Below are 13,801 nucleotides of genomic sequence, written 5' to 3'. Positions count from 1 at the left end.
TTTCTTGGCCTAGCAACGTCAGTCGTTATAATACGGGATTTTCACAGTATAAAGGCAACTTTGTAGGTCATTATTTTTATAAATGGCATTTAAATTAATTAATACCATCGAAAATCCCGGGTTTAAAATCAGCCGTGATTTTCAGCAGGCGTTTTGTTTTTATCGGTATAGATAATAAAGGCGCACATTAACACAGAACCTGAACGATTCATAAGAAACCGCATGACGGTGCGCAATTGCATGACACGAATCACGAAGAGCAGTCGCCCTTTTCCTTATAAATGCGTCAATAACAAAGAGAGTGCAGTTATTTCATGGTTATGGACTGTCAGTGTTTCTTAGAAGCGTTTTCAGTCCAGTCATTTGAGTTGTTTTGGCAAACGCTACATAACAGCAGCTTATGATGTGAAAATATGAAATAGTTATATAGTAGGGTGGGGGAAGATGGGACACCTTTGACACATAATAACCAAATATTCGAATCGTGTTTTAAACAATTAACAACGGTCTATGGGAGCCGTGAGGATAAAGTTTTATAAAAAATCGTTGAATGTTTGTTTACTACCACACTGAAGGAGAAAATTGATTGAAAAGGTGTCCCATCTTCCCTCACCCTACTATATGCAAGCGAAAATTATATTTTAAGACAGAAATCTTCTAACAGTTAGAACAGTGTTAGGCAAAAATAAATAATTAGTATAAAGTTTGGCTGCTTATTTAGGTTACGTGCCGTTACTGAGTTAAACTTTGATTAATGCTAAAAATGAAAGGTGCCCGGTACAAGTTACTGATTACAATCATATTCCCCTTGCTGTGTTATTCCGCAAATGGCCAACAAAAATTATGTAAGTATTATTGCTAGTCTTATATGCATAGTAATAAGGTTTAAGCTGGGTTACCGTTAGCGCCTACATTCCATATTTCCTGATCGTGTTTTTAACAATTAACAACCCTAATTTAGAGTCCTATTGGGCTACTTATATAATTCTATAATTAAAGTTTGGTTACTATCAAATGGGACGAGAAAAGAGAATAAACTCATGTCTATCCCACCCTACTATATGTCTTATATAATGTCCTATATGTACGTTATCCAACAAACTTGTTATAGTCTTTTCTGACGACCCCGGAGCCGCTTGTTTGTGTTGTACTGGAGCAGGTACATGTTTATGTGATCAGCAGTCCACTGTACCGCAAGGAATCACATGCATAAGTAAGTAAATATACGAGATAATATACAAACCGTGACCTATATCTTATATGGTAGCATACTTGTAGCTATTCTGTGTAGTTTAGTTACTTGGGATTTAGGAAAGATTTAGCCCATTACTCAAACACCCGGAGACTTTTATGTCGTTTATGCGACCACACCGCGTTTAAAACTCTGTACTATATGACTCATTACTCTAAATGATAAGCGCCTGCTAGACTTAGTTAAGAACATTCTTGATTCGTGTCTATTGTAATATAAGCATGTAATTACGTATCTTTATTTCCCAGACTATACCGAGTGCATGCAGCAGGATTCGAACATAAGATGCTCGGCTAATGCATTATGCTCTGTCCATAATCATACGATAACATGCGGGTGTTACGACGCAGAAAATACAAGTAAGATTCGTAACATACGAAGTTTATATTTGAAACTTATACTTTTTACTTATAGGTTCTGGATGTAGAAGCAACACCAACATAGCAGCAAGACCAAACGGTAGGAACCATATATGGTAGTTGAAATGTGTTGTATAATATGGTCGGGAAAGACGGGATCTTTAAAACATATCCAAATATCCTGATCGTGTTTAAACAATTAACAACGGTGTACGGGAGTCGTGAGACTACGGTTTTATAATTCTTTGACAGTTCTTTGCTTAGTACAAAATGGGATGAGAAAATAGAATGAAAAGATGTCCCATGCCCCTATCCCCTGCTACTATGCCCGTATTATCACGTATTCGATACAGCTTGTTACTGCTAAAAACACTATTAGAAAATACGGAGTATTTTATGTGCTATTACAGTATTAATCTCACCCTTGCAATATTATGACTACCATGACCGAAACGGTTTTGTCACGTATTATGTTGGGCACATTGAAAGTCGTGAACAAAAACATACATGCGCAACTGAATGAACAGAATTTTCCAACATATCGTGAGGTTATATTTTCTTTTTAACTTTTATTCTATAGATACACCAAGCCAATTCAACCCCAGAGAAGCCATACCACCCGAACCAACAGGTAATTAAATAGGGACAAGGCCAATAATTTGTTTTGCTACTTAAACGAATAGCTTTCTATATAGAAAATCGTTATATAAGCGTAAAAATGCAAAAATAGCTTATAGTAAATTTGGTGAATATCAGACACGTTTTCATTCAATTTTCTCGTCCCGTTTGGTATAGTAAACAAAAAACACTAAAGAGTTTAAAAATTATACAGATGGAAAGGTGTCGGATAAAATCCTGGCCGCCAAACCAGCAATAATTTTTCTTTGTTTCTAGTTGTGTATTTTGGTTCAACGCTTCTAACGTGTGTGAGGTGTCCACGTTCAAGTGATTGTCTATGTCGTTACAAAGAGGAAAACACCAACACTATATGTGAGTTCATAATCGTGAAGTCGTTCAATCGAGTGAATGAAAGAATGTAACTTGTTTTATTCTCGCATCCGGGTTTAACGACATCAGTCGTTATAACATTGTTTGTGGGTAATTATAACTTATTTGTGCGTGTACTGGTGACAAATTTGACAACCTATAAGGGACCACTGGTTTGGAACAACTGCTATTATAAATGTTTTGCTCAGGGCGTTTACAATGGTAGTGGCGACGAGCCTTGAACCCGTAATCTTATACATATGTTAAATATACCTTGCTTTTGCAGCATACGAAGATTGTATGCACCAGAACAACCAACACAGATGTTCAGCAAACGCTTTTTGCGGCAAGCATGGGACAACGGTAACTTGCGGATGTTACGAGCAAGCTAACAGCAAAGACGGTAAAATAAAATTTACAAATCATCCAACTATGTTTTGTAACTAACTTGGATTATACCCTTTCAGATTTAAAATGCTCAAATGATTCCAACACTGATGGTCGTCGTAGACTTACAATTGAATCGGATGGTAAGAACAGTATATTTGAAGTTATGTTTTTTTGGAGTCGTTTTGAACTTTTTTGACAGGCTATATTTTTAAAATACATAAATGTTGGCATAATAAAGCTTTCTATGTAACTTAGGTGTGCTAGAAGTCGTTTTAAACTTTTGAATTGACATACTTGATATTTTTGAATGATATCAGTGTTGTGCATTATATAGCTTTCTATATTTATTGAGGGCAACAGCCACGCTTTTTAACTGGCGCGCTTTCCCATACGTTTTATCCATGTTTTAACGACTGTATTTTGTTCTAGATTCCCTTTTTATTTGGATTATTTTCCTTATTTCGATAATGTGATGATCGTTATCATTTTTAAAAGAGATATAAAAATATGCAATGTTTAAATTAATTATTTACAGCCTTTAACAACAACACAGACGTTCCTGTTGAGGCGACAGGACACACAACTTTGGAAGTTTCAACTTTAGCAAATACAACACATATGACGATGACAACTACAGAACAAGCTGTTACCACCGAAAGTATATTAACAGGTATACAGCTCAAGTATAGTAGGTTGGGGTAAGATAAGGACATGTTATGATACGATCTGCTTAACTCGTAAACTAAGAAAACAATTTAAAATAGGCTAAGAACTTTTTTATTATTTCCAGTAAAAGTTGTTTAGTATTTTTGACATGTTTTGCATATTTTCTATCGTCTCATTTGGTAAGGCAACCAAAGATTATTTAAAGCATTAAATACCCGTATATCCTCGCGACTCCAGGAAAACGTTGTTAATTTTTAATAATTAGGAAAGATGGGATAGTATATGTAAACAGTATCTATTTTCCCTACAGTACTGTATCTTATTTTAAAAGAATGTTTCCAATTTTAAAATGAACAAATAGCAAATTTTGACTCGGTAATCTAAGCATATTTCTTCAGATTATCGTTGCGTAATCACATTTTCAACGTCCTATGTATAAACTCAAACACTTTTTTTCTAAAACGTGTGAATATACAAATGTACGCGAGGTTGCATCACAAACGTATGACTTAGCGTAACTTTTACTCTACGCCCTCTACTATAGTAACAGCATTTCTATTTAGGGAAATGTAACAGCCAGCTAATAGATGACGTATGGTATCCACCAGCCGAACCAGGAACAGTGGCATTAGGACAATCTAATCATACAGATTGCCCGGGTAAGTGAAATATAACTATGACTATTATCATGCGTAAAAGGCCCAGGTTTATGGCCTCACCATATTGCATATACAGACAATATTCTGGGCTATATATTTAGTATAGTAGAGTAGGGGAAGATGGGACACATTTTCAATCTATTTTCTTGTCTTATTTGGTAGGAAACAAAGGGCATTTTGTTTTGATCTTGCTTTATCGTTCCATTTGGTTGTGTAAACAATGAAATATTTACAGAATTATAGAACGTATCCTCATAACTATATAAAAAAAGCGTTAATAATAGCAAGATTAGGAAATACGGGTTGTTATGTGCTAACAGTATCCATCTTGTCCCCTTCTACTATAATTTCAAATAATTTTAATCTACAAAACAGGCAGGGGGCGGAGTTTAGTGCCTTGTGTGGATAAATGCTCTTCTAATGCTGGTAGCCAAAACTGTTCGTCGACCCCGACATTCGACCTTGAAAATCTGGTCAAAATTAACTGCAACGCAACGGTGGACTCAATAATGAATAACGTAAGATTTTACATTTTCTTCTTTAAATTTTGTTTTTTAAAAAAAAATTTATTCACTGTTTCCAAAAAAAATATTAATTTATTAGTTTTATCAATATAGTTGGACGGGTAAGGTGAACCATGGTTTAATTCTCTATTATCGTCCCATTTGGTAGTAAACAAAGAATACAGAATTATACAACCTCACAGTTCTAAAAAAAAACATTGTTAAAAGTAAAAACCACGATTTAGAGGTATATACAGTCACGTGCTAACAATATCCATCTTGCCCCACCCCACCCCACGACCTTTATTTCCGCTTACCAACTGCTGTATCCGGTCTTATTAAGTATATACCATATTAGCCATTATAATGGTATATGAAAAGGTCACCTTTAAATTTTCTATTCTAAGCATATATGCTTGTGGTATAACTAATACGTCAGTAGACGGTGCATCGTGATCTAACTCATATGTGAGAAATTTGTCACGTTACAGGTCCGGAACTCGCCTATGACGTCATCCAACGTCATGGCAACAAGCGCGGCGATGCATATTCTCACATCTGTTGGAGCGAACGTTTCAAGATCTGGTGTGTTGGATATAGTGGGTTACATGGGAAGGGTGGGGGAAGCGATGAAGAATGGCTCGCTTGAGGTAAAGCTTTACATCTGGTTGACTGTACTTATTTATCGTGATTGTATTTTTATTCTCTTTTATCGACACATTTGAAAGTAAACCAAAAAATTACAGAATTATATAACGGTAACTTCACGACTTTAAAAGTGTGTTGTTAATTGATAAAAACACAATTAGAAAATATGGAATATGCTAAGGGTATTTGTCTAACCCCACAGTACTGAGTTTTAATTCAATAAATATTTCATCACAGATCGATTTGTTTCCTACTCTTGTGTATCTCGGTATGACGTCATCATATATTACACCCGATCTAACACATATGAACAACACGTTGAGACAAAGTATTGGGAAGTCACTGGCGCAGATTGCAACTAATGGAAAATTGGACGAAAAATCAAAACGATTCCAACTCAAAACACCAGCGTTTACAATAGAGGTATGAAAACAAGTTATTTTGAATGAAATGTACAATGTGATCGTCAATTGAGAACATTTTCTTGGCCAAAACCGAATATAGTATTGTAGGGTAAGATGGGCACCGTTTGCACATAATATCCCATATTTCATGATCGTGTGTTAGAGTGGTGGGAATACGGGTATAAAAACTGTCTAAAATTAATAGAAAATAAAGATAGGAACCATTTTGCCCCAACCTACAAAAAACGGATTATCACAAAACAGATTAATAAACATGTATGTGAAATTTCATCATGACAAACAAAGCACAAAGAATATAGAACTTAATAATGTCCTGATCAAAAGCATATTTTAACCAACATAACAGATTACATATTTTTAGTTATTTCAATCTCGGCCACATATAAAGAGACCCCGTCTATATAGCACCGGAAATTAAACCGTGAGATTAAAATAGCTGACGGGTTACTATGAGCACGTTGTCTCAGTTCAATGTTAGAATTTATATCTGCATATCCAGTCATATAACGTTAAATCTATATTTAGGCCGTCGATGTTCACTACAATGTCACCAACGGTTCTGTCCATTTTTCGCCACAAATCTCGGGGAATAACAGCCTTATGACGTCAGTCAACGTCACAATACCGCACAGTGCAATTCAGAATGCCTTGAGCAATTTCAGCTCAACAACTGGAGTTACGGAACGTAAAGAAGGAAGGGTGGCGGTCATACTTTACAAAAACGACAATTATTTTCCGTCGAACAAATCAGTTAATTATGTGAGCAATATATATGTCGTCTGTAAAAGGCACGCCTGACAGTAAAATACCCATGCTTGTCAGACATATCTGTAACTATTTTATACTACATGGTATTTAATGTTATATGGTAGGGTCGGGAATTTGGGACACCTTTAGCACACAAAATCCAACTATCTCGATCGTGTTTTAAACAATTAAAAATGGTATAGATATTAGATTCGTAAGGCTACGTTTTTTATAATTCTTTGATTATTTTTTTGCTTACTCCAAACGGGACGAGAAAATGGGATAAAAAGGTGTCTCATGAGTCTTTCAAATAATTTTTGACTAAAGTATAACTCTTCAAAAAAAATTAATAATATAATTTTTTTGTCAAATTTTGTTAATTTGTCAAAATAACTTCTCGTGTTTTAGGTTGTCTCTGTAGATATTGGAGCAGGTAATCACGTGAAAGACCTCCCAGAACCGATTCGTATCGACTTTCCTCGCATCGAGGAAGAAATAGAAAGCTTGAACACAATGAAACAAAAGGTATAGTGGTGTTGGGGAAGACGGGACACCTTTATCACATAATATCCAAATATCCTGATCGTGTTTTAAACAATTAAAAACGGTCTGTGAAAGTCGTGAGGATATGGTTTTATATTTATTTGAATGTTTTTTGTTTACAACAAAATGGGACGAGACACTAGAGTGAAAAGGTGTCCCATCACCCCCCACCCTACTATAACAAAATAGGCTATGAACTTTAAAAGATTACTATATTATTTAGACGTCAATTTTAATGTAATTTACCCCAACCACACGCGACCTACTAGTGATATCTCTAGTAGGCCGAGCCCCAACTAAAAGTAAACATTACTGAAAAATATATTCCGCTAAACAAGCACCGTTCAACTTATATAGGCTACAATCGAGCATTGTTATCATATTAACATCATATAAGAATATATGCATTTATTCAATACAGCTGATTCGAAACAAACTGACATGCGTATATTGGAACTACACTCAAGAAAGATGGTTAACTGACGGTTGCTGTTATAACCATACGTCCAATCCACCACAATGTTTATGCACGCATTTGACCAACTTCGCTCTCTTGGTTGTAAGTTTTGAATCGTGTTTAGTACTGTGGGATAAGATGGATACTTAGGACAAATTTTTTTTAATATTCTTAATCTATGGTTTAACAACGTCTCGTGTGGGTGTACAGTTATACAATCCAATATATTCTTTGTTTACTACCAAATAGGGCGATGAAGAGAATGAAACTTATCCCAACGTATACTATAAACTATTTTATTAAATATTCAGCGGTTTGCTGATAAAAGTTTATATTTCAGAAACCAGAAAAGTTCCCAAGGGACCATGTTCTCTCTAGTGTTAGTTTGGTCGGTTGTTTGCTCTCTGTGGTCGGACTTTTGCTAACCGTGATAGTTATTGCATGTAGCAGGTATAAGTCTGAGCTGTGATACTGTGCTAGTTAGCAAGTCTATCTACAGCATAGAGGTGGCGCGTCCGCTATGGTCATTGTTGGCGTATAATGTGTTCTCTGCAAGACAGTGCACGGCATTTGCTCCGACCAAGTAGTTCCTTTTGGGTTGTCTAAATTATCATTTATATGCATTACACAACAGAATAAACGGCAATCACAAAGTTACATCTACGCAGTCATTTGTATACGCGGACACGAGCTGTATAAAATAGAACACTCCGTTATAACGACTGCCGTTGCCCCGTCATGCGAGGATAAAGTGACATTCATTCAAGATGATAGTCCAGCATTATAACAATACCTGTTTCAATGCATTTCTACAGAGAACTGAAGAAATTTCGATCCGGGTCGATTCTCCAACATATTTGTGCAAATCTTAGTATTGCATACGTCATCTTTATGACTGGAATTTCCCAAACTAGGAACCCACAAGCGTGCACAGCAGTCACGATGCTTTTACATTATTTCTTTCTAACATCTTGGTTTTGGATGTCAGTGTACAGCTCAGAGATGTATGATTCCTTAGTGCGGGTAAGTGCGGTTAGATAAATATTCCTATAATTTATCAGTCAAAAAGCCCATTTTGGGAAACGGCAATTATATATTTAATTCTTTAAATAACGTCGTAATTTCCCTTTTTTGAAAAAAAGTCTTACTGCAACATTGCACTTCAATTTTCAAAACAGTTTTCAGGATACAGTGGTTACAGTAGGACACTATATACTGTAAAGGCATTCGTGTAGACAAATAAGAAGTATAACACCCACGTTTTGTGACTCTCGGTTGACGTTTACCCTATATTTCAGGTATTTTCTAAGTACGAGAGCCGGGCAATGCTGCGAAACTGTCTGTTCAGTTACATCACCCCAGCGGTTGTGGTTGCACTTACTGCTGGGCTTGCTTTCAACACAGCTTCGCTAGAAGAATCGACTATATGCGGCGAAGGTACGTATGGGCAATTTAAAATATGGGACAGGTTTCGGTTTGAGTATCGTTGCTGCCATTTATTGTGGGCGTATGTGTCCTTAATTGGGCAAGACACTTAACGGCAATTAATCCAACCCAGTGGTCGCTAATGGCTTGTTTAAATTGTCTGGCATACACCCACGCACGAGGTGTATGAACACACGTGTTGTAAGGACTGTCCCCGCCACGCAAGGATAAATAAGTTACATTTGTTGATTTTAAATTAAGGAGTGCGGTATTTTTATTTACACGTTTCAGGTCCAACTTCTCGACCGAATTACCATGCTCGCAATGCATGTTGGTTAAAAGGGTTGCCTTTGATGCTTGGGTTCCTACTTCCTGTCGGGATAATGCTGTTGTACAATACACTTGTCTTTATACTGGTTCTGCGCGAACTTACAGCTCAAAACTCAAGGGTAAGATATGTGTGATCACTTGGTCGTTTATGGTTTGATATATAAATGCAATTATGTTGAATACTACGTTTTGACGTTAAAGTTACATAAGTGGTAACTCCTAACCTGGCATGAGGTGTTTATATGGAACAGAACATCTGTTTAAGACCGTCAATGTGCCCTAGCCCCCACACGCGAGTATATACCAAAAACCTTGCTGCCGCAAATGTTAATCTATTATTAAAGGTATAGCCTATGGACGTGAATAATCTAAGAAGCTGAATGTTTCAGGTTCAAAGCAAAGCATTAAAACGGACAATCAGGCAGAATCTGATCATGGCAGTAACGATGGTTTTCATCATGGGCTTGACCTGGTTAACTGGGTACTTGATGCTGATATCAGAAAACGAAACATATCTACTTGTAACAGGCTGGTTATTTGCACTGTTTAATGCTTTTCAGGTAAGCAATGTGGTTTATTAGATACAATTTTCGAAAATGTAGCTCCTTTTAAAAATGGTGGTTCTAATTTAGGTTGATGAGCTTTTACAACGTGGCGCAAGATTTATGCTAATTTGCCCATTACCCCATCATCTAGGGTGCTATAACCCACTTGTGACTGCTTAGTTGGAGCAATGTCCGCTAAATGTCTTGCCTAAGAACACTATCAGTATCGAGCATTGAATACGGTGTCCTTCGATTACGATGCAAGCGTCTAAACCACTGAGCCTCACGACACAACTAAATCTAACTGGCCGTTTTACGTGAAATTCTTTAGGGTGTCGGAGTCTTCGCAATGACTACACTAAGACGAGAAGACATGCGACAAATCTGGTGGAATCCAATACGACGACTTACAATCCGTAACTCAGTGACACTTACGCCAACCCAAAGCACTCGTGCAAGCAGCAGAAGATCAATAAGTCGGACCTTTAGCACTGCCATACTTTCTATTAGACTGGATCGAAAATTTTCATCAAAAAAGGTTTAAACACAAAAAATATGCGGATTTGAACGCAAAAAAGTGCGCAAACGGTTACCCGCTAGCATGAACTATTCTTTGCAATTACATGACAAAAAGCTATTGAAGAATCGCTGTATAACAGCGAACGTTATACTTTAAATTAAATTTGGTTGGAATTTCTTAAATAGCTGATCAGAGCTTCACACATTGCATTAACTTAACAAATATTCTTATAATTCGTGCAAGAACAACTGACGCGTATACGTTATTCTGTACAATACATGATGGGCGTGCTAGGAACTTATGAAAAAAATACAAACCTATCAGTTTATCGCGTGAGATTTGGCAAAAAAACCAATAGTACCACAGTACGCAAAAAAGAATTCAAATTCAAATACTTATATCATAATTTGTTTTGATTGCTGTATCAGCCGTTTCCCTCTACCCAATTATATCAAGCAAGCAATAAGTAGAAGAAAAAAAACTTTGCTGTTGGTATTAGATATGCCAGAAACTGCTGGTGTCTAGCTAAGCAAACTGACTGATAAATTAAAGACTTTTAAGACAAGGGAAATTGTTGTGGCACCAAGAAGATAGGAAGATCATCAAATGTGTCCTCATTTAAGAGGAGAATAAGAGAGTGGGATCATGATCATGCTCTTCATTTCACGAATTAATGGAACTTAAGTAAGATAGAAATTCGTTAGTGTTAGAGGTATAAATAATTGTAACTTATTTTATATATAACATGAATGAATCAATGTAACTTATTTAACCTAGTGTGGCGTGGCAAGAAGAGTCGTTATAACAAGGGTGTACTGTTTCATACACCCCATTTCTGCTCACGAGTTACCACATATATAAGTGGCCCGTAGGTGATTATATTTCATAAATGTTGTATTGCTTGTTTCCTCTTACCTGTGTAGTACACTGTGTTATCCCAGCCAGACTTTTGCCATGCAGCTTGCCTTGTGTTTTTCCTATGATGAAGGTCCTCATACGCTGGAATACAGAACATATATTAATTATTAAATGAATAATTTTCTCAAAGAAATCCTAAAGTTTTACATGCCTTGACAAAAACTGTACTGTGTATTTTCAAATGCCATGAATTTGCTTAAAGACAAGTAAATCTGAAGATTGTTTTTTTTAATGAACTTTTAGCCTATCTCACCGTATGACAGACAAAACTTTGTGCTTTTCAGGACCACAAAACAAACAATAGCCAGAAGATAATAATACACCCGACGGCAGCCACATACAAGACAAGTAAAAAAAATAGAGAAAAAATAAAAGTAGGGAATACTGGCATTTATCAGATACTTTTTATGTCCATTGCATTTCAAGCAACAGGCAATTCCTGCCAATTTTTAGTGTTATACAACCCACCCCATAAATGGTGCACTACGTTAAGATCACCAATTTCTGAGAAAAAACCGCCCACAGCTTCACTATTCTCTTGTCTTGCTCTGATACCACGTGCCCTGTATATAAACATAATTGTAGTATCCATTACATAGGCATACAACATGCAGAGTAAGATACAAACCAGTTGTTTGCCCACTCAATCATGGTGCCAGGCTGTAAAACAAATATAAAGTTTAGACTTTAAAATTTAAGGAAAAAGCAAAATTAATTTAAAAATTGACCTAGTAATTAATGTGTTTTTATCAGAGGAAGTCGATATTACAATATGCTTGGTAGCTAATCATAAAGATATAATAAAACTTAAATTTTAGGTATAAACCACAAGATACACAAAATGTTACTTTTTAACAAATAATCAGATAAAAAAACTTTAATTAAGCTAATAATACTGTAAAAAAGCACAATGAATTTCATATTTTTTTTGGAAAATTTCAGGACGATACGACCATACCATAAGATAACAATTTACAAATTTAGTTTATTATTTACCTTTAAATGATAAGTACGTAATTCATATATATTGGGTCCTTCTCTTGGTAAAACTTCATTCCAAAATGAGAATTCATAAAGTAGTTGATTACTTCTTGAATGAAGCATCTTGCTTCTCTCTGTCCTCATGTTCTGATACCAGTCCTCCTTCCCTAACTTAGAGTTGGCTTGTCCGATGGAAGGGAAACCATCAGTATATCTCCATAAGTGAACTGTAACAACAATTGTAATGGAATGTGTATGTAAACTTCCCATGCATTTTTTTAAATTAAGCATTTAGTTTAAGCTTGTTACTTCTTAAACTCATTTACTACAGTACCTATACAAAAAGAGAATTTCTTCCATTTAGTACCTACAGTGTAGTTTACCCTCGTGTGGCGGGGAAATGACAGTCTTTATTACACAGGTGTTCTGTTTCATTAAATTAATAGTAACCATTGGTTGGAGTAATTGTTGTTAAGTGTCTTGCCCAAGGTCACATAAAATGGTAGCAGGCTAGCAGCGACCAGTCTTGAACCCTTGACCTCTAGGTTAGAAGCAGATGCGCTAACCACTGTGTCATGGTGCCAGAATGCAATATGTCACTTGTAAACCACACGCACTTACCAACTTGGTCCTGGTCACCATACCAGCATGACCAGCTTCCCACACACTCAACAGGGTAATCTTTGTTTGAAGAAAGTTTCGGCAAGTTTTCAGCACTGGGGAAATAAATATTAAATATAAAGCTTAACAAATTGTGAATTGAACTCACCATAGTTGTTTGTATGCTGTCAGTGCTTCTGGTTTCACTTTATGAACTGTAATTTAAGACAAGGTTAGACCTCCATTAAACATAAACAGAAATTGCAAATAAAAACCCTTTTAGTGATACGTCCAAAATATAAAACAGCATGAATTGCTGCAGGAATGTTTTTTTTTTTTTAGGATGAAGATGTTTGTTCTTGGTGCAAAAATATTACTCTTACTCACATTGCAACTTGTATAAATGATTTGCATCTTTTTTCGTTAAAAGACTTGATTGGGAATCCGTTCTTGGTGCGACTTTGGGCATGAAAAAGTTTTTGTTGCTGGTAGAGGTTACAGAAAGGCATCTGAAAATGCATGGTTTAAAAATAAACGTGGTATTACACATGAAACTTTATATGAGTAACATTACCTTTTAGAATTGTTTAAAACAAGATGTTCTTTTGCGCCTAATGCTTGCCGCACAGACGTTGTAATGAGTAATTTATTCATATCAGCGAACTGCCGAAGAACTGAGACGAGAAACTGTAATATGTGTTAGTTTCTTACCAATATTTCTTAATATTGCATTTGCAGGTAAAAGTAGAACTGAAAAACATTTGCAAATAAACCTGAGTCAAAACACACCGTGCGGAAATTAAGAAGTCCAATCACAGAGAAATCATAAACACACTTTAGATTTTT

At 35.9% G+C, this 13,801-nt stretch overlaps 2 protein-coding genes across 2 annotated transcripts; one reads left to right on the top strand and one right to left on the bottom strand.

Moving 5' to 3' along the window:
* The first annotated feature begins 642 nt into the window (after positions 1-642).
* Positions 643-10,784, top strand: LOC149729961 (adhesion G protein-coupled receptor G7-like). Its single transcript, XM_089887374.1, has 22 exons — positions 643-845; positions 1,112-1,213; positions 1,501-1,611; positions 1,667-1,711; positions 2,192-2,242; positions 2,506-2,601; positions 2,885-3,001; positions 3,066-3,128; positions 3,524-3,658; positions 4,218-4,313; positions 4,689-4,831; positions 5,308-5,466; positions 5,702-5,887; positions 6,415-6,648; positions 7,045-7,161; positions 7,601-7,738; positions 7,977-8,086; positions 8,452-8,659; positions 8,935-9,073; positions 9,353-9,510; positions 9,781-9,951; positions 10,268-10,784. The coding sequence occupies exons 1-22, from the start codon at positions 755-757 to the stop codon at positions 10,478-10,480; spliced, it is 2,883 nt and encodes a 960-aa protein (XP_089743500.1). The 5' UTR covers positions 643-754; the 3' UTR covers positions 10,481-10,784.
* LOC149729960 (protein NipSnap homolog 1-like) lies at positions 10,421-13,750 on the bottom strand. The gene is made up of 9 exons (XM_089887379.1): positions 13,530-13,750; positions 13,343-13,464; positions 13,125-13,170; positions 12,977-13,071; positions 12,371-12,582; positions 12,003-12,034; positions 11,843-11,937; positions 11,372-11,455; positions 10,421-11,135 (listed from the first exon to the last, which is right to left on the bottom strand). The coding sequence occupies exons 1-9, from the start codon at positions 13,607-13,609 to the stop codon at positions 11,071-11,073; spliced, it is 831 nt and encodes a 276-aa protein (XP_089743505.1). The 5' UTR covers positions 13,610-13,750; the 3' UTR covers positions 10,421-11,070.
* Positions 13,751-13,801: the final 51 nt, after the last annotated feature.

The sequence above is a fragment of the Ciona robusta genome, chromosome 10 (assembly GCF_009617815.1).
Source record: "Ciona robusta chromosome 10, ASM961781v2".
In the NCBI taxonomy this organism is placed as follows: domain Eukaryota; kingdom Metazoa; phylum Chordata; class Ascidiacea; order Phlebobranchia; family Cionidae; genus Ciona; species Ciona robusta.
The sequence above is the reverse complement of the archived record's forward strand: the minus strand, read 5'-3'. Positions and strand labels throughout refer to the sequence as shown.